The 23711-nt window shown below is 42.7% G+C and overlaps 1 protein-coding gene across 5 annotated transcripts in view; it reads right to left on the reverse strand.

Moving 5' to 3' along the window:
* The window catches only part of PACRG (parkin coregulated), a 512994-nt gene that overhangs the window by 90889 nt on the left and 398394 nt on the right, over nucleotides 1-23711 (reverse strand). The window contains exon 5 of one of the 5 annotated variants that reach the window (XM_032337978.1): nucleotides 18903-19558. The exons of the other annotated variants lie outside the window; for them this stretch is intronic. Within the exon in view, the coding sequence (XP_032193869.1) occupies nucleotides 19533-19558 (26 nt within the window). The 3' untranslated portion in view covers nucleotides 18903-19532. Of the gene's footprint in view, nucleotides 1-18902; nucleotides 19559-23711 lie in introns of those variants that run through there. 5 annotated transcript variants of the gene reach the window in all.

Genomic DNA, 23711 nt, shown 5'->3' on the forward strand with positions numbered 1-23711 from the left:
GTGGCTGGTTGGCCTTTGTTTTTGGCTTCCTCATGTCTGTGCCATCCCCTTCATCAGAAGCCACTGGGCGGGCCCTGGCAGCCCCTGTCTGGGGTATCCATTTTCTGGATTGGCTGGGAAGGATCTGCCTCTCAGCTGTGCCTGCACATTACAGCGTATTTACCTCTAACTTCCCCTTTCTCCATCTTACCTACTATATTTTTTACTGCATTCTAGACATCTTTCGTGACACTGCCTTTCTAGACAGGGATGTTCTACCTACCTCCTCTCTCCATATACTGCTGTTTAGAGTTCAGTTCAAGGTCTCCATCTTCCAGAAAGCTTTTTCTGACGACTTAAGGCTCTGACAACATTTTGGGTCTACTCCCCCAACTCTTTTGGACTTACGCTAACGCAGCATTCTGTCACATACTGTCCTGTGCTCTCTATTTGTATCTTTAACTATGTTTTACGGATCTTTAAGGGGAATACCTAGAATTTTGGTGTTCCCAACAGCAACAAGCAGATATGTAGACACATGGCAAGTACTCCAAGAATACTGGTGGCTGGTACCTGGGATAACCTGTATTCCAAGGTGCATAAATTCCTCCTATAAAGAACACAGCTTTGGGGCACCTGAGTGGCTCAGTGGGTTAAAGCCTCTGCCTCCGGCTCAGGTCATGATCCCAGAGTCCTGGGATCGAGCCCCGCATCGGGCTCTCTGCTCACCCAAGGGCCTGCTTCCCTTCCCCTCTCTCCGTCTGCCTCTCTGCCTACTTGTGATCTCTGTCTGTCAAATAAATAAATAAAATCTTAAAAAATAAAATAAAAAAAAGAACACAGCTTTTGTGCTGCTAGGGAGAGATTAAAAGTTGGTTCTGAAATGCGTGATCTTAAAGGAATGCTGTGTAGTCAAGAAGGTTCACATCTGGAAAATTCTTTAAAGATGTAACACACAACATAAGTGTTACATATATGGACATAAATTATCCTTTGCAAAGCACTTTCAGAAAGGAGCACAAGATGCCGTGGAGAATGGCCACTTGGAAATAAGCAGGGATTTAAGGAGGTCTTTCCAGTGCCACTAGAGAGGATGTCAACAAAGCAATATTAAATCTGTCATTTTAGTTGTTCATTTTAATGCCTAGAAGCAAACTGTTCCAGGATCATAGGTGAATTAGGTTCTAAATTGTAGAATCTTGGTGGGACTCTTTGGACATGAAATTGAAAACACCTGTAATGTCACCTGGAGAAGGTTGGAGTCTTGGTGATACAGAAACCGAAGGAATTACGGAATCTGTTGGTCCTTATAAGAGAAAGGCAGACTTTTCTCCTCCGTCTTCTCTTCTTTCTTAAGAGAAATTTTTCTTTGTTCCCATTTTCTTCAGAGAAGGTTTCTCCTACAACTACTTGAGTCTTTCCCAACAGTATTTGACAGCTATAGGATTGCTCTTTTTTAAAAGTGCTGAAATTGATTAAAGGAGAAAATGATGGTATTTGACTGTAGGTGTGGTGTGGGTGCCAAGGCTCTGGAAATTCAAGCCTAAACTGAACGTTTCTAGAACTCTTACTGGGGCAAGCCCACTGATGATTCTTTGCTAAACCATAAAATGATTTTGGCAAGCAAACTGAGAGCTACAATCTCACTGCTCTGAGAAGCTGAAGAACTGGTGCTGGAAAATGATTTTGCAAACACTTTTAAATTGACATAGGAAATTGAGCACTTTTTAGTGTAGATTTTTTTTAAAAAAATATTTATTTATTTATTTATTATCAGAGAGAGAGAGCGAGCGAGCACAGGCAGGGGGGAGCATCAGGGCAGAGGGAAAAGCAGGCCCCCCACTGGGGAGCCCGATGCAGGACATGATTCTCAGGACCCCGGGATCATGACCTGAGTCAAAGGCAGACACTTAATCGACTGAGCCACCCAGGGACCTCTTGAGTAGTGAGATTTAATATCTTAATAAAACACCAAAGGAAGAGTCAATTGTCTCAGAATTAGACACCCCTTCTCCCTTTTTTACATTTCAGGGGGAAAGTGAACAAATTAGAAAACTTATTTTAGATGGTGTTTTGTAGTTTCAGACATTTGAATAGACATTAAATTTCAAGCCACCTCGAATGGAAAAAAAATAACTGGATTCAGTCTATGACTTATAAGACTTATTTGACATGTCCAAATGTAGGCTACTTTTTAAGATAATTAGTCCAGTCTGCATTTCACTTAATTTATATTAAATATTTCTTTTATTTCCACTTGAAATTTTCACTTTGGGGAGTATTATAAAAATGACCATGTCCTTTCACTGTGGTCCCTTTGTTTCCCCAGCATCACCAAAATTGTTTTAGAAAATAGGATTGTACTTTTTCCATAAAAGGAAATCTTGGGTATAACACAGTTTTACTAATCATATCACATTGTCAGAAAATAGAATCACTGTCTTAATCCTTTTGCAGTAAAATGGTTTCCAACCTAATTTTGAATTAATTAATTCAACGAAGCCGAGCTTCCAGTATACACGGGGTACTCTATACAGCCTGCCTGCCTGCCTGCCTGCCTGCCTTCCTCCCCTCGGCCCTCCCCCTCTCTCTCATTTAACTTTAAAGACTGGTCTGCTTAGAAAATGCTTCCAAAACTTACCTGCCATTACAAGGTTGATCTAGTTCAATACTTTTCAGACATAGATTAAAGCTCCCCGCCCCACCCCCCCCCCCCCCCCCCCCCCCCCCCCGCCCCGGGCTCAGGGACTTGGCTTACATTTCCAGATTCTGCAAGTCTTTCCACTAGCTCTCACTTGAGGAATCCCTTGCTTGGACAAATAGTTAAATCCCTGAGTGGGCATGGATTTTTTTTTTTTTTTTTGTGAAAATCATTAGTAGAAGATTAAAAAAAAAAACAAAAAAACCTCTCTATTTTCTTTTACCTAATGGGAACATTAGAAACAGTGGAGAATTCAATTTGTCTGTATATATATTTTTAATTTTATTAATGTTATGTTGGTCACCACACAGTACATCATTAGTTTTTGACGTCATGTTCCATGATTCATTTTTTGCATATAACACCCGAAAATCGTTTTGGTCACATTTCCGAACTGAACTCGTGCTCATTTTGATGTGTTTTTCACGATTCGACACACAATCACAGCCTCTCTGTTCAACCCGTAATCAATATGTTAATTTTAGCAATCTTCATCCATGTGCTCTTCTTTCTAAGCTAAAATTAGTGTTTCCAACTTAGATCTATCCTATTAGCTTAGCTGCATCTGCCTTATTTCTTCTTATTGTAATCTCTGGTGGGTCGTGTCACTCTGGCAGGGGAGACGTGCGGACGATATCACATTCTAGGCTGGGCTTCCTGTACGACGGGCAGTTCATCTCCGTGGCACGAGGCCAATCTTCTTGCAAATGTGTATGAGAATATGAGTGTAAAAGTGAGTGTTTTTGAGAAGTTAGGTGTTAAAGCATTGTGATTTCTGGTCGGTATAAAGCTATTTCTGCAACCGTCAGCATAGACCGAGGCATGTAGCGATGAGGCAGACTAAGCACACCTGCTCGTTCAGGAGGGCTGCTGCCAGTGGCTCAGGGTTCTCCTGCTAACCTCGCTGTCCGTAGATCAGGGGCACCTTCAATTCCTACCTTATTAGAATAGCAGGAAATGATATTTTTTGTTTTTTTTGTGTGTTTTCTTTTGGTATGCCACATACGAATTAATATGAAATCATGCCTAGTTCTTCATGATTTTTAATCCAGTTGGCTATTTAAGTAGGAGTCAAGGTAAAGGATGCATACACTTCTCTGTTCATTTCTCAATTCACTGGACCCTGCACGGTGGAGGCTGCTCCTTAGGGCCGCGGGGTCCCCTTCAAAACTGAAGGTCTTACTCCCGGCGCTGGAGCGTGGCCCTCCCTGGCCGTTGCCCTCCTCTTGAGACAGGAGATCTTCGTTCAAAGTTGTCCAGTCTCTTGGGCAGTGCACACTCAAGGACTTGTGGCTGCCGTCTGGACACAAAGACCCAGCCCCCTACCTCGGTGGATCACCCGGGACCCTGGTTCCACCCGCCCTGCAGCCCAGCCTCCCTTCTGGCCAGTCCCTTGTCACTCTCTTACGGGTATGGTTTCTGCACGACAGTCTCCATCTCACAGCCTGTTTCCAGGAAACCTGACTGAGGCAACATACTGTACCTCTATTTTATTTTCCACCCATTGCTTAGAAAAACAGCGCAATTAGAAAGGCACTCCCCTTACAACGGAGGCCTCCCTGTCTGTTTTCAGGCGTCTCTTTCTCCCTAGACATTTATCTCACTGGGAGCCACCGCAAGCCGATGTCAGCAAAAAACACATCCCTCCCCGCGTCTCTCCCGATTGTCTTCCTTCCCTCTCCCTCGTTCAAAAATCACCTGCTCCTATAGCCCTCGGCTCCAGCTTCCCTGCTTCCAGCACGGACTTCTCCCCCGTGCTCTGCACACGGAATCATGTCATTCCCTCCGCAGACTGCTGGCCCCCCGGGGGCAGGGACCTTCTTTCATTCTTGCTTGAATTTGCCCTTGCCCCCCTCAGGCCTGGCGTGCTACCTGCACAGAGCCCAGCCGGCACCCAGGGAATGCCTTCTCAGGAAGACACATTTTTCTTCTTGATATTTTAATTTATTCTTAATATTCTTTTATTTTACTTCTCTTTTTCCTCGTGTATGGTATGCACATACCGTACTTCCACATTTTTTAATAAATTTAATCAGTAATTATCTAAGGTGATGTGTCTATACGTTAGGTCAAATAATCCCAATGATATTATAGTTTCATTTATTTCCCTTTCTAAGCTCAATAATCGTTAACTTTCTCTGAGGCATTCTGATATTACTTCAACTCTAAACGATTTTTCAAAAGTAACATTTTAAGTATTATAGTCAGTTCTCTTAATTACTTGCAATGCGTGCAGTCTAGACCCAGTAATTTTATAGATGTTAACATTTATAAATGTTTCCTTATTTATCTGATGTTGGCAAAGTCTACATTATTTCTTATTGGTTCAGATTTCTTAATTTTTCTTTCTAGCATAGACTGGACACTTGTCTCAGCTGTTTTAGGATTGCTACCAATTTTCCTCCTTCCTCATTATTTATGAGCTTTCATGAAACGGTGCTTATGAAAGTGGTTTTGTGGGCCACACTCTTGCTCATGCATTGTTCTTATTGGCATACACTCCTGTCTCCCACCCCCTCACAGCACACTCAGCAGGGCAACTGGTGGGGATGGGTCCTGGGGATCTTCCATTTCTAGAAGGCCAATCCTAAGAATTCCAACCTGTTTGTTTCCTTTAAAACCACACTATGCACTGAAATATTCCTTGTGGCGCATCAGCTTTCTTGATTTTTTCAATTAATTCTGTTTTCTATCATAAAGGTTCTAAAAATTACGTATCAGTTTATTGTTATAATTTGATCATTTCAATTAATTGATTTATCTAGGGAAAATGGTTCATTAGGTTTCTGGACTTGGCCTCCGCTGCGCTGAATTTGAACATCACCAGGCACCAGGACGCAGCCCGTCTATGGACTCCCACCCTCAGGCCGATCCAAAGACCCCAGAGCTGGTGATGAGAAAATATTTGTCCAACTCTTCCTGGCTGAGCTGTGTGAGTTCCCAGGGCCTGGGGTCCTCGGCTCTTCTCTCCAATGCACTGAGCCTGGAAATGGGACAATGAACAGGTACTGTCTTCCCTGTCATCAGTGTCCCAATGACACTGAATGTTGGGTCTTCCCCAGACCCACTAAAATGAAGTGCTTCTGCCCACCCAGCACACACCGGCAAGGGCGCCATACAGCTTTGCCTTCCTTTGGAATCTTATTTCTTCATTTACTTTTTCTTGTTTATTTCAAGCTGCTACTATTTTTAAATAGTTCTCTTGTGTACGAATAACCTTCCCTGCCTGGTCATCAGACTGAAGCCGAGGACTCTGGGTTCTGTGTCAGACACGCTGAGCATGCATGAAACACCAGCGAAGCACCACGATGTGAATAAGAGGATGCTGTCTCCTCAGGGTGGGGCTCACTCGCCCCAGCTGCCCTTCCTAGAAGGGCCACGGCATAGCGCCTGCAGCTCCCGGATTTCGAGTGTGAGGGTGGAGCGATTTTCTGAGGATCCTGATCACCAGGTTCCATTTTGTTTGGAAACACAAGAACAAGGAAACAAAAGTCCAAAGAAAATGGGGAAAATGCAGCTCTGACTAAGATGTGGGGAAGAATATTTACTTTATTATGTAATATTGACTTATAATATAATGAAATGCTTTCTAGACAGTGGAGGCAGACCCGATTCATCCTTTTCTTATGGATTTTGCCACCAAAAGCTGGCTTGTCGTTAGGCTTTTTTCAGAAGCAATCTACATATAGTAAGGCTTGTCTTCTTCTTGGACTCTATCATTTCCTCTTATTTTGTCTTGCTTCTAATGTGAAGTTGACAGAAAACAGAACCAGGGCTCAGAGCCATTGGGTGGGGCCTGGCGTCAGCCCAGCTCTGCCCTTCTCTTGTGTGACCTGCCCTGAGGTCATAAGCCACTTCTAAGCCTAAATTTCTCTCTCTCAAAAATGGGGATGATAATGAATCTTACTTCTTAGGGGTGTTCTGAAGATTGGCTAAAATAATCCAGGTAAGCTCTTAGGATGATCGCTGGTTCTTGGTAAACAATATATTTTAACTGTTATTAGTAATGATGACAATATGCCATTCTGGTTTCTATTCGTAAATTTACATGTGGTCATCAACATTTAACTTTTCCAGATATTCTATTAAGAAATATAATGGAAGAAAAGCTATGCAAAGGTGTATCTCCAAATCACACCTACGTTTGGAACTTTCAAAAACTGGCCTGTGGTGTTCAGCATCGGATTGTGATTTCCGTATTTAATTCAGCGTCATGGATGACGGAGAATCGGTGGTGCTTTGTGAGTTTTCATAACCACCATCTTTGCCTGCGTTATTTCTGCTGCCTTAAAGCTGGGCTCTCAAGCTTGCAATTCTCTCTTGTTCCGGAGTCTGTGATGCAGGTGGTGACATGAGGAGGGGGTGACCTGAATCTCCGCCTTGGCTCCACCGTGCCAGCATAGCCACCTGTCCTTCTGCCATGGGTCCCAGCACGCACTGGTGCCAGGGCTGAACACTGGAGACCACAACTCCTGGGTGAAGGAGGTAATTTCTGCGAGAGCCCATAGAAAGTGCCCTGGGCAAATGGGAGTTGTTATTACAAAGACAGAGCTGCCCCTCTCCCACCCTGGTCCCCCATCTATGGCAGAAGATACAGAATTCCCTCTGCCTGTATTTTGACTTCCCTCTGTTCCCATCTCTCATCTAGATTTCACTGTAGTGAAAAGATAGAATCCTTGACCAGCATGGGGTCACCTTTTAGAGCAGGAGAGAGGTAAGTTCGTAGTTGACAACGGTGATGGGTTTTGTGAAGGAGAAGAAAGCGGGGAAGGGAATAGCATCCCCAGGGAGAAAGAAGCGCTGCTTTTCCACCGGGTGGTCCGTGGGGACGACCGTTTGGACAGAGATCTTAACAATGGTGTGCACCTTGCGAAGGGCTGGGGGGAAGAGGGTCCAGGCAGAAAGTGTGAATCGTAACGAGCTTGAGAAGGAAATTGCCCGGGTGTTTCTGAGGAACAGGGAGAAGGCCAGTGCACATGGGTCGTAGGGAGTGAGGTAGGGAGCGGGTGGGTGAGGTCGCACAGGCAAGCAGGGCTGGAGGCACCTGCAGGAATGCAGGTTTTATCTAAGAGCATGAGAAGCCATTGGGAAATACTCAACAGGGGAATGGTGTGATGTGACGTATGTGTTAAAAAGGTAATGCTGGACATTACAAGGAGAATAGACGTCCAGGGATTATGAGTGGGAGCAAGGAGAGACACTCCTTGGCTACTGCAGAAGCCTCATCAAGACTGCGGAGGCTTGGGAAGGTCCATTCTGAGTGGAGTGGGAAGCAACCGACTCCAGAATAGATGCTGCGGGCGGAACCAACAAACTCGCTGAGGTCAGGGCAGGAGAAGAGAAGAGTGAAGCATGACATTTAGGGTGATGGCCTAACGGGTGTCATTGACCGAGATGGAAACGACCAAACAAGAGTTGTGTGTCAGAGGTCACGTCTGAATCGCCTATTTAGAGACCCAAACAACTGTGATGCGTAGGCAGGTGTTTTTGCAAACTAGAAAGATGGCTAAGGCTGAGCATACACGTCATGACCTCTGTCATATGGACATAAAATGGCTTAGAACTGTGAACCAGAACAGCGTTGCACTACAGAACAGGCACCTTTTTGCACCAGGTGAGTCTGTTGTGATGGCAGTCCTGTGCATTGTGGGATGCTTATAACAGCATCCCTGACCCTGATGCCCTAGGTGCCCATAGCCTACCCTCAAGCTTTGACAAAAATGTCTCCAGACATTTCCAAGCGACCCCTGTGGGGAGAGTTGTTGCAAGAGTGCAGCTGGAGAAGAGAGATGGCCTGAGCCTAGAGCCCTGTGGCCTGTGGGTGAGGGGAGGGGTGACCAGTGAGCTGGGAGGGAACTGGGAACCAGCATCATACAGCTAGATTGGCTTCAGCCCTTGAGAATTTGAGTAAGATGAAGGCAAACCACCGACCATTGGGTTGGGCAAGATGGAGGCTCTCGGGGGCTTAACAGGATGTATCTTAATGTGGTGGAGGGGATAAAAGAGCCATTGCCTGGGTGATGAGGAAGTGGGGTGGGTATGGAGAGAGGATACAGGAAGGATGGGCAACCTTTTGGAGGTTTGTTGAAGAGAAAAAAACAGAGAAATGGTGTGATGAATGTAAAAGAGTATGGGGGTAAGAAGGAATTTTTTAAACATGATAAATGCACTGAGAATAGACTCATTACAGAAATGAAGTCCGGGGGTAGGTGTGAAAGGATGGGTTCCAGGACTCGAGGGGCGGATTTTAGGTAATTGCACAGAGGGTACTGTGTCTGTAGTAAGAGGAGGGAACCCTGGACATATGGGCATGGTTGTGATTAAGTTGGTATATATTTTACGGGGAAGGTGTGTTAGTTCTCTTGTGATGTTACTGTTTTCTTAGGAAAATAGGACGCTAATTTATTATCAAAGAATGAGGAACAAAACAGTTGGTGAGGAGAAAGCAAATATGAATCTCCTAGGAATATTCAGACAACGTGTCCCCTGTATGGCTATGGGCTTTGGATCGCAGGTTTGTTCTATGGTTGGGCTTCTTCCTGCACCCAGGCTGGCCTTCTTGTTTGGACTCTGATATCCACCTAGACCTGTCCACCTTTCGGGCATTCTACCTAGAACATGGGCTGCACCTCTGACTTTCACAGGGAGGTTTAGACCTCACTTGGGACCCTCCACCACTAAGCCTTGAGTCTGCTCCATTGTACTGGTTCCCTTCCCCCAGTCCTATTAGGACTCAAAGGAAGTTTTGAATGAAAACTGGGAAGATTCAGATTTGTAAAGGCATTTTAGTAGAGCTCTAGTGGGTATTTTAAAGCTCCTCACAGGGAACAAAATTCTGTAGATGCAGCAAATATAAAGGATCATTGTTTTTATATGGATTATTGAAGGATTTAATCAGATGAGGCGAGTCAAAAGCAAGCACATCAAATACCGTAAAGTTGCAGTGCCGCTTAATAACAGCAGAGCCCTAACGAGTAGGTCGTTCTGTTCTTGGAATGTGGTGCCCTGTGTAAAAATAATTAAAAGAGAAATTGGAACGCAAATGGGGGGAAAGTACAGCAACATTGCCAGTTGCGAGTTTCACGTTATTATGAGGTTGTACTGCTGCACAGTTTATACTTGTGTATACGTGTGTGCACACTCTGGACAGTGGAGGGTGGGTGTGTGGTGTTTGTGGAGGGATCTCTGAAGCAGTAAGACTCAACTTTGATTTTCTTAAACCATCAAGCTCTAATTTGTGTTTCAGATTTCTTTTTGTCTGTCTCATTTACCCCAACTCTACGTTAATGATAGCTTCCAAGCCTTTGTAAATATTTCCCTTATAAATCCTCCCTTGAGTTTTGTTGCTTTGAATTTTCTTCCCCTTTTGTCCTGATGACGGTGCTGTGAATCCAATGGTGTTGATTCTCTATTGCCCCGAACTCCATCAAGCTTTGGTCCAAGTTCTTCTGCTACAGGTTCTTTGATAATGTGAAAGTCCTTCGGTTTTCAGCTGTCACTCATATTCTCTCCTCTTGGGAACGAAATACCTCTTTGCTGCTCCCACTGTTGAGTCTCCACATGGTCTCCAGGGTCCTCTTCCTTTAATGCAGGTGGTCAGGACACTGACTCTGTACACTGTTTATGGGAGCCAATCTCTCCTACCCCATTAAATGTTGGGGTCTCCAGAATTCCATCAATGACCATTTTTCTTAATTTCTCTGTGATGTAATTACTGACACAGTCATGCAGGTGGCTGTATTTCTGGCCCAGATCTCTCATACATATATCTAAGACATGTATTCTATTTTATCTATGGATTGTGTCCACCTTGAGGTACCACAAGCATCAAAACTCAATATACCTAAAACTAAAACCCTTCTCTTTCTGAATTTAGCACTTGGTTAATGGCATCAGTATCTACCTACTCAAGGAAAGTGGACCTACTAAAACTGACTCCAGAAGAGACAGAAAACCAACTAATAGCAATGGATGCTATTAATAAATTACCCTTAAAAATACACCATGCCTAGACGGCTTTAGAAATGAATTGATTCAACTTTCCATGGAATTATTATTTTCCTTAAGCTCTATTAAAAGGAAGAAGCCTCCACAGTCCTTTTTAAAAAAATGATCAGAGCATACCACTGGCACCAAAACTTGACAGAATAGCTTTATACAAATAATTATTCTATTATACAATTTTAATAATTGTTAAAGAGATTTGGCAGTCTTAAAAGAAAAGTACACCACAACTAAGTGGCATTTATGTCCTGGATATATAGGTGAGCCCATACAAAATTTATAAAAGGGTCAAACCAATATATAGTGGTAAAAATTAAAGGTGGCAAATTAGATAAAGTCATATAGGAGATATCAAAAGAGGCATTCTGAAATATTGAAATTGATTTCTGATCTTACAAACTTTTGGTAAGGTAAGAATTTGATAGATACTCTTCTATGGTTAGCATAATGCTCAATGATAAAGCACTAAAAATATTTCCAGTGAAATCTGGAACAAGACAAGAATGTTGGCCAGTGCTACAACCACTTACACTGTTACTGAAACTGTAGGCAATGATGTTAAACAAGAGAAATAAATTAAAAGTACAAAAATATTGGAAGGAAGAATTACGCTACCTTTTGTAGATTTTATGACTAATAACTAGAAAATACAAAGTGAATCACCCAAAAAACTATTATAAATAAGAGAATTTAATAAGATTGTAAGTATATATACCACAGTTGCAGTATGTATAAATAATAATCAGTGGGAAAATATAGTAGCAAAAAATGGAAGGAAGCAAGTCATTTACTATAGAAAAACAAAGAAGACAAAATGATAAAATACCTATGAATGAACTCAAATGGAGTTGTATAAAGTTATATAAAGAAAACTTTACAACTCTACTGAAGGACTTAAAAGAAGGCTTGAAGATACAATACTCTATAACAAGTCCACTTGAAGTGTCCTAAAAATTCAAAGTGTCTTTTTCTGGGCGATCAGAAAATCTAGTTTCCTTAGCAAAAGAAGAAAATAAGGAAACATAAACATGTGAGAATAGCTTGGCAGATTCTGGAAAGAAGATAAATGAATAGGGACTAGCCCCATAAAATATTAAAACTGTGCTGTTGAATTTGGTAACCACAAGCCACATGTGGCTCTTTGACGTATAAATTAATAAAAAATAAATAAAATAAAAAATTCTGCTCCTTGGTCAAACTAACAACATTTCAAGGACTCAGTGTAACTAGTGGCTTACTGTACTGGATAGAGAAACAGAGAACGTTTCTTTCATTGCAGAAAGTTCTTTTGGACACTGTTCTATAAACACATTATTTAACTTTAACAATGGAAACAGTTTGATACTGGAGAGGACACAGTAAAGAAAGAATTGGGTCCAGAATTCAATCCAAATAATGTGGGAATTTATAGATTGTGAGAAAGGCCGCTTTTCAAAGGTGAAAAAAGGAAAGGTTTTTTTTTTTTTTAATATGATTTTGGGACAACCGACTACCCATTTGGAAAGATATACAGCTGGATCTTTATCTCTTTAGATATACCTATATAAATTCCAGATAGAACAGAGATTTAAAATGTACAAACAGAACAAGCAAAACCCTTTAATGTTTTAGAACAAAACATTAGTGCATTTATTTGTACACTTCAAGTGGGGATATTTGCAATGCATATAACTGACAAAGGGCTAATTTCTTTAATTAAGAAAAAGCTCCTACAAGGCAATAAGAAAAAGACAACAGGACAATAGAAAAAAAAATGTAAAGGGACTCTGTAAGAAAAATTAATACCTATGTCCAGTAATCATAGGAAAAGATACTCTACCTTGAAATATACTCTACTTGAAAAAATACTCTACCTTTCTACTCACAGAGAAAGAAACACCCCTGAATATTTTAGTGTACCTTCCCTGAAACAAGGATGTTCTCCTACATAGCCACAATACAAGAACTGCAATCAGGAGACTACTCCATTCATAGTCTGCCAGCTGTCCCATTGTCATACATTATATCAAAAGTCTCCAATCCAGAATCACTTGTCCTATTTAGTTGTGATGTCTCTTCATTCTCCTATCTGGAACAGATCTTCAGATTTTTTTCCTCTTAACTTTCATGCCCTTGATATTTTAAAGATTATAGACCAGTTATTTTGTAGATTGTTCCTCAGGTTGAGTTTGTCAGATATTTCCTAATGAGTAGATTCCAGTTCTGTATTTCAGCAGGGATATCACACTGTATTCTACCAGGTGGCACATGATTTTGATTTCTCCCTTTATTGGTCATGTAAACTTTGTTGCTTTGATTTAGTTTATGCCTGCCAAACATCTCCATGGTAAAGTTGCTCTTCTTCCCTTGTAATTAATGAGTATCTTGTGAGAAGATGCTGTGAAACTGTAAATACCCAGCAACCTGTCAAATTTTTATTCATCTATTTATTTATATTATTATGGATTCACCCAATTCCTAATCTAGTCAATGGTCTGTAACTCCATTTTTACTACCATTAATTGTTACGTTGCTCAAATTGTTCCTGGGTTGGCAATTGGGGACCCCTTTAGGCTGGCATCTGTGTCCCTTGCACTTGTCCCATTTTTTGTTAAGCCCATCCTTATTTCCTTCTCTTCCTTCCTTCCTTCCTTCCTTCTACAACTATTTCAGACTCATCTGTACTTTCTCTGGCTTATTCCTGGAATCCACCATTTCTCCAAAGAGGATTGGTTCCTTGTTGGAAAGAATGGTATTTAGAAACCAAAATCTAGATACTAGTTGTGCTCATTGCTTTTGGGGTGCCACTATTCCCAGCTCTCAGTGCACAGAACTATACCTATACAAAGATAGCTACAACCATATTTATTTCTGTATCTATCTTTATATACATTGAAATTCACAAGTTTACCCCAATATCTCTAATTCTATTTCTACACCAGAGGGTATATTCTTATCTTCTATCTTTCCAGATTTATAGCTCCCTTGGCTCCCATTATCCTTTTTATATTTATATTTTTGATCTATCTCTGAATGTAACCAATCTCCCATAGCCGCCTCTGCCCTACACCCCTCTCCCGCCTTAGTGCAAGTGTCCTTCTCTTCACTCTGTGCTCCAGTCCCCTTTGTGGGGCCATTGGGTCTGCTTCCCACCAGGTGGCTGTCCTCTTCACTATTCAGGCTCTGACACCCCTCTCTGGACCCATGGCTCCCCCACTGCAGATGAATACTGACTGTCCTGGGCACCACCTAGTGATCTGGACAAACAGTTGGAAGAGGAAGAACTCCCTATTTTGCATCCCCTGTTTGTTTATGTCTCTAGTTTCCAACCAAACTTGAAAGGATTGTAAAATCAAAAGGCTCAAACATTTCCACTGCTTACACATAGAAGCTCATTCTAAGGGAAAGAAACCAGGAAGCCACCTTTTACTGTAGTATTCTCTAAATTATGCAAAATGTTTTCTTGAGTCATTTTATTATTACAATTGATATTGATATAAATACTGGGAATCACAGTATTTGTTCTTGTCCAAAGAGTAATTTCTTTTTTAAAGTTCCATTATATAGACCTATGCCTAGATTCGTTATAAAAATACTCAATTAAACATGGTAAAGTTCTAAATTCTCATGAAAAAAGCTACCTGTGAATGCAGCTTTACATTTTTCTGGTACTGGTGGATAGGATAAGAAAGAACATTTTGTTCACTGTGGTAAGTTTTAAAACAATTATTTAGATTGATCTTAAGTATCTGGTCCTTTAATCTGTAAAACAGCAACTTTACTATATGGAAAATATTACTGGAACCCAGCATTAATATTTTCATTAAGCTGAAGAAGGGGTAGTACACAGGATTATGAAATGTCCCCGTGTGATGTGAGTTATTTGCATAATTTGCACATAAGCATTAAAGAATCACCACCTTGCCTGGGGAAGAATTTCTAACTGTGTCAAAAAAAAAAAAAAAAAAAGGTCAGTTTTAAGTGTTGCTGTCATAATGACAGTGTTAAGAGCCAAAGGGATTTTTTTTTAAAGGAAAGTTTCTGCGATTAAAACCTACCATACAAGCCTAAGAGAAAAAATTTAGTATCATCAAATAAGGTTCCAACAAAGTCATAAAGACTTTTATTAAGTTGATATTACTTGAAGGGAGACATTTTTGCATTTTAAGAAACTTTAGGTATGTTTACATTCTGATTAAAAGGGCATGAGACTGCCCAAGATGAGGAGAGTTGACCAGGTCAGCACTTGGATTCCCGAAATAAAATGCCTTCTGTTCCCTCCTAAACTTGGCTATTCAGTGACTTAAAAGCTTGCAGTTTCTTATTTAATATGTCCCATATTTTGAATTATTCTAAGGGGGAAATTACTTTAAAAATTCAGTGTTGTGCCACTCAGTACAAACTGGTATACTATGAACTGATATTATTTCATTTCAGCATAAGTAAGGAAGCAGGTACATGAATTTAATTAAGAGTCTACTCCTAGTTTTAATCCAGACATTTAATGGCTGCTTTAATATGCATTAATTCAATCTCCTCTATATACCTCTGCAGTAGACATTTATCTATGTGTTGTGGAAGAGAGAACTAAGGCTCAAAGTTTATTGTTAACTCCCTGCAGAACTGGATGCACCTGAAGGGGTCCAGACCTTCTAAGGCCATGTCTATCTTACCATCTACTCTGATGGTCTCTGCTTTATTCCTGATAGGTATTTTAAAAAAAGATTTATTTATTTATTTGAGAGAGAGGGAGAGAGAGAGAGCAGAGGGAGAGGGAGACAAGTAGACTCCCCACTGAGCGGAAAGCCTGACTTGGGGCTTGATCCCAGGATCCTGAGATCATGACTTGAGCCAAAATCAAGAGTTAGATGCTAACAAACTGAGCCACCCAGGTGCCTTGATGGGGATCTTTTCTGATAAGGACTCTTCAGTGGAGATACACACACACACACACACACACACACACACACACACACATATATTGCCCTCACATTCAACAGTTATTAGAAACCACCAAGTACTTGGCACTGTATTCCACTTAAGAGGGATATTATGCATTACAGAAGGGATGGAAATGTGGTATAAAAATATCTAAACTTCCTTGATAGTTTTTCTGTGAATACTTGAGAAGGAATATATATGGGTCACAGATAAAGTCCATTAAAGAGTAGCAAATTAATACATTGTGCTGGCTTGCCTTTTATATTCTCAATTTAATTGTCTATTTACTCATCTGATTGCTTGGGTATGTTTCATAGTATTCAAAAATACATGGAAGAATACGTTACGGCTTTCCTGGGCATCACAGGCATCTTTCGCAGTAATAATGGTCCTTGTGGAGATGTTTACCAAGTTAAATTAACAAAGCATTTGGTTGTGAACTGAGGTCCCTCCACGGGCACAGTTTGATGTTCGTACAGATTTTTAGGTGGCTTGGCTCAAGGGCTGCATACATTGATTGTGACATGGAGTGTTGATTTGATAGACTATCTTAGTTGCAAGGCTTTTGTAGTGCTGAGTCACACTTTTTTTCGAGAAAAAGGATATATGTGTTATAGATATATGGTATGACCTCAAACAATATATAGTTGCTAATACACAATATCACATTTCCTTTGTGTCACATGCTTCATATCAAATTGTGGTTTAACTGTGTTGGGGCCTTGTTTAAGTGTTAACTAGGTTGATGTATGTTTATTTCATGCATTATGAAAAAAATCAATATGAAGGAGATTAAAAATCTCAGTAAAGTCATAATATTCCTCTAGAATAAACATTATGTAGAAGTTGTCTCATTTTGTGCTACCCTCATCTGTGAAATTAGATAATCCCTGTACCATAACCTGTCAATATTAACAAGTTTTGTTGTTGGTACTATTCAATCTCTACTTGATACCCAACGATTCACTGTAGTTTTTGTGTTGTTGTTTCTTTTTATGATAGAGTTAGGAATTGATTAATGAAATATAAAATGCTAGGCCAACTTAGAACTACTCTTAATCTTACCCACCAAAATCTATCCTCTGGTTCCTTCTCAAAATCCCACTTCCCAGTGAGGTGGGTTGTCACATTAATACTCTGTAGGTCGACCAGCTACTCTCTGTTAAGGCTACTGAGAAATTTGGATGATAAGATGCTCTATTTCAGGGCCACTCACCACATTTGCTGATAAATGCTAACAATAGTTCACTGTGTACTTCCTTTACTAAATTCACCCAACTCCTTGTCAACAGGGAAAGGTGTCAGAAAAATGTACCTAATATTGCTCACAACCTTATTTAGTAAACGCATTCGAGCGCTTGGCTATAGATTACCTTGACTTGTGCTTCTATTTGTAGCTACTCAGACACAGCTTGTCTCTTCACCCCTATTAGACCTTTTAAAGAAAGCCTAACACAAAAGGGGACAATTGAAATAAATTAGGAGAAAAATATCCTCTCATATTCTCTAATGCCTTTTTCTGCTTCGTAATCTCACATTCGACATTAGACAAATATTTTTAGTAGAAAAGTGCTTTCATTTCTTTTTCTCTTACTAGCATTGTAGTATCAATTCTAAGAGATGTTAATTCGCACAGTGTGAGGTGGATATTTATATTAATGAAATACGTGTCTAGAACTGTTCCTTTCTCCAAATTAGTTCATATTTTATTCCACACAAAGAAGAGATATATATATTTTTTGGATTGTAAGTAATATTTTAGCATTCGTTTTGGGAGCCATTGCACTAAAATGCTAGGAGGCCATGCCAAAAAGATGAAATCCTAAGGTATGATCAGCCAAAGCAGCTCAAAGCCAAGAGTGTGCCAAAAACAGTAAGTAAAATGCATATTTATTTTATTTTTGTACTTTCCTTGATAGAACTTGATTAATATAGAGAAGATTCTAACTTAAATATAACCATCTAACAATTTTTAAAAAACCAGCATTTAGCTTCAAAGTTGATCTCTGCTCTTTTCATTTTTCTAATTTGTATTTTTTTTAAAAACCACAACTCTCACGTTATCTTTATCCCTGATGAAATGGAGCACATTATGTCTTGGGAACAGGGGGAAAAAAAAAAAAGAAACAAAAAGAAACATCTCAGAAAGAGTCTCTGAGTAGGAAGTTATTTCAAGTCTTTACAGTGTATTTGCTTTATTTAGCCAATAAAACAAAGTGTGCGATGTCAGCTAGCTTACTAGCAGGGCAACCCCACTTTAACTACAGTGGAATTCAAGTTGGCTATTAAGTTATGCTCGTGCAGACAGTGGCAATATGTTGGACAACTGTGATGAGAAAAAGCAGCAGCACCGACGGTCCGTGGCCCCGAAGAGGCCACCTCCATATGCTCCCCATCGCCTAACAGCTTTGCGGCCCGTCCCAACTCCTCCTCGGCGACGTCCAGATGGTAGCCACAGATTGAGAGCCTGCCTCTTCTAAGACAGTCAGGTCTCACGTGGTATTCTAATGCACTCCATTCTGGTGAACGGTGATTCATAATTTCATTGCAAAAACAAGATTACGAATACTAGGTTCTTTCACTTTCTTCGAAGGGACTGTTATGGATCCTGACAGTCTGATCTTTTAATTGTCATAGAAAGAAATGAGCCGCACGCGTGTCCATCTCATGGGGCGGGGAGGATTGAAATTAGCGCAAGTGTCCGGTATGAACAGGAGTGAAAACGTGAACAAAGGATTTTTCTGAGAATGACAGTTAATTTGGGTATTTCTTGAGGTTTATTTCTGTTGGAAAATGTAGGCCTTGCACATTCATTTCTTTGTTCACTGAACATGGATTGTGTTTAGACTCTTGAAACCCTGGCCTCACCCGTCCCATGTGGTAAAGACCTACCGGAGGCGGTGGTCATTAATGTTATGTCAGCAGAGAGACAAAGCACAGCCTGAGCTATAAAGAACAGGGTAAAAGCATAGAAGAACTTCTTAGAAGGAGGGCCTGATCTCCTAGGAGGAGATAAACACAGCTTGGACAATAGACCACAGAGGAATGTGTGCTTATGCTACTATTTTTTTTTTTTTTTCATTTAAAGAAATTTCTCACTTTCTACGAAGCTTTTTAAAAAAACCAGAAAGGAGATTGGTAGAGATTTCCAATTTGTGAAAGAAAAAATGTAAAATCCTAGGGAAATATTCAACATAAACCCAATTGACATGATAGTACACTCAAATGCATAATAACATCTTTTTCCAAAAAAGGAGTATGGCATTTCTCAAACTGAAAATAATAAAAACAGATATTGGCACCTTCTCTCCATGTAATTTCCTGAGTTAGGAATTTATTCATTTCTTTCTTCCTACAGCAATTCCCCCAGATCTTCCAGATCTGGACTTGATGTTACTTGTGACTTGGCTTCCTTTGGGAAGCCTAGAGGCCAGCAGAAACATCACTTTTCCCTTAGACCATCCCCAATTAGGGGACCCCAGTTAGGGGACTTAGCCAAAAAACACTGTTTTCTCGAACATTCCTCCATCCCTCTTCCCCCTGCTCCCCCCACTGGGCCGGGCTGGCTTAGCCCCTGACATCCTGCTACGGCTTCCGGCTACAGGATCCTCCTGTGATCTGGTGGAGTATCTCCCAGCTTCTGGATCTTTCGTGCATCACAGCCCCAGATTCCCAGTGCCCCACACGGGATTGCTGGGGGTAAGGGAGGAGATAAGAAGCGGGGGATAAAGGGTGTGTTTCATCCCGTCCATGTTTCCGGCTCTGCTGAGCGTATAAAATCATGCCCATGCAGGAAAGCACGAATCCACAGAACAAAGGTGGGAACTTCCATGGGACAAATCATCTTAGAGCAAACTGAATACCGTGGATAAGGCGAAGGTAGAGTGGAGTTTCAGTGAAGGAACCTGGAACCTCAGTGTTCTCTCACTTATGTGTAACCAGGTGCAAACATTTCTAGAAAAGAAATAGATCGAGGCCAACCTAATGCTAACAGTCCTTCCCACACCTTTCCCCAGACACACGCACTGCGCTCCAGGGCCTGTGAGGCTTACGGCGACGACGAAGAGACTCCCCGTTAGGGATGAGAAACTCCCGCGCCTGCCACAGAAGGAAACTGGGCATCACTCCATAATTTCACTTTCTTGAAACTTCGCCATGATTTTCTTTCTTTTCACGTTTGCCGTGGAAGGGACGCCTGGTCTACCTGCGCGCCGTCGGTTTTCTCCCCACAGGGGACTCATGCACACACCGTCCCCCTGCACTCGGGAACGGGGCACGCAGGCTGCCAACACCTGCTCCCTGACACGATCCATGAAGGTTGGCCTGAGATGCGCCCCGAGTCACCGCGGCCCCTGCATGAGCCGGGACGGGCTCCTGCGCGCAGCGCCTGACAGGTAAGTTTTCCTCCTTTTATTTTCAAAGTCATGAGACTCATGAAGCGACACGGCCACAACCGCCCTGGCATATCGCTCACGGCCTTTTCTGATGAGCGGGCGACACCGTGGACATTCCCACGCCCAGAGCGCGCCGCGGTTGTCCCGGGGACTCGGAAGGGACGGAGCGATCTTCCCCTCCGGGGGCGCGGGAGGGCGGCGGGCGCGCCCCGGGACGGCGGCTGCCGGAGCTGCGGAGCCGAGCAGGAAAGGCCTCGGCCACAGACTGGGGCCAACAAAGTTTCTTACGAAAGGAAATCTTCAGAAATGGTACATTTGACCCACGGAGAGGGGGAGAGGGTGCTGCCTTCATCTCAAATTGTTCAAGCACATCAGTTTGAGCGAGTGACAACTGTGGGGCAGGGACAGACCGCGAGCGCGAGGACAGGGATCAGCTCCGCGGCCACCCGCGGTACCAAGCAGCCTCCCAACACCCCGAGCTCCGCAGACCCTCACTTTTGCCCATCAAACAGGACATGCCCATCACCCTTGCCCATCAAACAGGAGATGAAACGGTGCCCCACACTGAACTCTCAGGCTGTTCGGGGCCTGGCCTCCTAGTACTCCTTCGGGATTCTTTCTTTAGAAGCCTATGCGGAAGTGCCTCCTGAGGCCCCAATAATCTGGCTTTTTCTCAATTATTCATGAGACTTAGGGAAAATTGCATATTTTTCATTTCCTTTTTTTTTTCCTTTTGGTATAAATTACTGAAATCCCAAGCAAGGAACCAATCCAGGGTCTATTTTCTAGAAGCCTCTCTAGGCTAGCTTGGTTTACTCGTCCTTATTTCAACGTGAAAACCGTCATTACCACTACAGCTCTTTCAACTCTGAGGATGGAGGATCCTGAGGACTTGACAGTTGGTGGCAATTTATGTAACTTGTTCTATTACTGCTGGCAGAATGTAGGCAAACATCGGAGTGAAAATCTGAATCTATAATACACACGCACGCACACCCGTATTTATATAACGTCTTAGCTGCGGCAGAAGACAGACATGGCGGTGCTGGGACCAGAGAGGGACCACAGGTCGTTTGCTGGATGGGGCTCCCCCCAACCCCCGGGCCAACTTCGTTTTTATTCCATAGTTACGGACCAGTTCCTAACTCTCCACTGGCAACTACGGGGAGCCCTGGCCTGCCTCCCTCCTCCCTCTGTGCCCTCTCCCCTGCTGCCTTCGGGTGGGGCAGTGGGTACCGTTCAGTCACCTGCTCCCTCGCACACCCCGGTCTTCTGAGCCACAGGACCTATAGATCCGTCCTTCTAGCTGTCCCCTCCTCCCTGCCCCATGGGCTGCTGAAGTCCCCATGTGCACTCTCACCCTTGTCCCCTCTGCGGGCTACTCTAACTCTTGCCCGGCTCCAACTCTGCGACGGCGCTGCTCTGACTTCACAGCCTGGCCTCTGAGATCGCTGTGTAGGCCCCTCTGCCTGCCCTGCTAAAGCAGTGCTCCTTGATTATCAAGGAGCAGGAACAGCAACTAACGTCTGTGACAGCCTCAGGTATACAGGGCCCTCGCACACGTTTGATGCTTATAGAGACCTCCAAGGTCAGTTCATGCCGTTTTCCCCATGTGGAAACGGGACAGTGAGTGTTGCTGGTCCCAAGCGACAGGTGACACGGTGGGACAGAGGGTCTGTGAGTCTGCTGTTCAAGCTCGGGCACTCGTGGGGCGTGCGGTCCTCCCTCGAGCGTGGGGTCTTGGCTTGTTCCCCTCTTTCCCCCAAGCACCCCTGGCTGTTAGTATTTGCTGAGCAGAGCTGGGCAGGAGGCAGACGCGAAAGGTGCTGGTGAGCTGGGTGACTTAATGCCCGCCCACACCCGAAGGTCATGGAGAGACTGTCTTTCCACAGCTGATCTCCTATGGGGCTCCTGACGAGCGGCATCACCACACAATTCCTTGGGCCGCAGGAAGCACCCATATCCCTCTACGGCTCCATTTCCAGAGAGACCGGGACGTAGATGTGTGCTGGCAGATAGCAGGACTAAGAGCGACCCACTGGAGAAACTACTGACATTCAAGACTTCTTCATCCTTTAAAAAATTATATGTACTAATAAGAATTAATAAAACATACGCACCCCAATGAAGTGTAAAAAAGGCTTTATGATGAATCCTCCCTGTAAATTAAAAGTTTTCAATAATTCTGTTAAAGTATGCATTTTTCTCATAATGCTGCTTTAAAAGTGTTTTCCCATATGTTTCTGTCACTTTAATTTTCCTTATCATTGTTTTATGGGTTTAAGTAAGAAATAATTAATGTCTCATTTATGGAAACTCATATTCTGCAGACTGCATGAAAGCCTGGTCATGGGAGCATTAGAAACGGTAAGACAGAACTCAAAGGACATGAGACTGCTGACGGGCAGGGTTCCAGGCTCTGTGCGTCCAGCCCAGGCCCCGGCTTCTGGTTGCTGGCAATGGCCCAAGGCCCGGGTGTCAGGCCGTCCAGGAATGCAGGTAAAGCAGCCCATTCTCCGTCATCCCACGGCAAGGACATGCCACAGGCTCACCACCTGTCCCAGATCTAGCACTGAAAGCCCCATGTCCTGGCCACCTTCTCAGTCCGGAGCTAACCAGGGTGGTCGGCCACCCCCTCAAGGTGCGATCCAAAACAAGGATCGGCAAAGGACATTGAGGCTACCGAGGACTTTCAGTCCTGTTGGCTTCCCAGTTACTCCGGTCAGGTGTTCTTGCTTTGAGCAGTAAGAGGTTAACGTTTGACCTAACTTAGAAAAGGGACTCCCGGGGCAGTTCTATCAACACATCTGGAATGCCGCTCATGCAACTCAATCCCTCCTCCTCTCCTACTCACGGCCACGTGCTGTTCGGAAAGTATGCATGAACTCCGAAGTATGCGACGCGTGCCCACATTCATACCCTTGGTGCTTAAAGTCCAAGGTTAATACTATTTGCCTCAGAGTGAGGTCATGCAAATGTTACAGATCATGGAATCAGACATGTAGACACTAGGATAGGTGTGTATGTGTATGTGTGTGTGTGTGTGCACGCACGCGTGTGTGCACACCCTGGATGGGGGGCAGTCGGGAGGCTCTCGTCCTGACGTGATGCCCGGGTCCCAGTTTCTGACGGCTCCAAGAGAAAACGTCCCTTTTCAGGGGCTGCTCCAGGCTCTGTGAACTAGCAGGCCTAGGCCTTCCCTTTTCCAGACAAGAAGAAAGTTAGTCACATTTTTTTTTCCATTTTGTAAAATAAAACCTATGTGTGGACTCAGTAGAAGGTTCCTCTGGTTTTCAGTCGTTATCAAAGCGAATTTCTTCCTTTCTGCCCTTCCAAGTATAACCTTTCTGACACCATTTTAAAATTAAAAAAAATTACACATTGTCATTTTCTATTCTTTAATAGCCAAATGTTTTGTATCCTAATGCAAGATTCACAAAAATATATATATGATATGCCACTTAATAATGTTGAAAATGTATGAAACATTACTTATACAGTAACATATACTGCCTATATGTTTATCTCTAACTGTATATATATATATATGTGTGTGTGTGTATGGATATGTACGTTTGTATGTATATTTATGTATAAGTATGTTGTGTGTACACAAGCTTAAGAACTACATAGCATAGTTGTTCCCTCTGGGGAGGGTTCTGGAAGGGTTTGAGCTCTGGAGGGGTTGGAGGAATTCGAGGGAGACACCTTCC

Source organism: Mustela erminea, chromosome 4 (assembly GCF_009829155.1).
Source record: "Mustela erminea isolate mMusErm1 chromosome 4, mMusErm1.Pri, whole genome shotgun sequence".
NCBI lineage: Eukaryota > Metazoa > Chordata > Mammalia > Carnivora > Mustelidae > Mustela > Mustela erminea.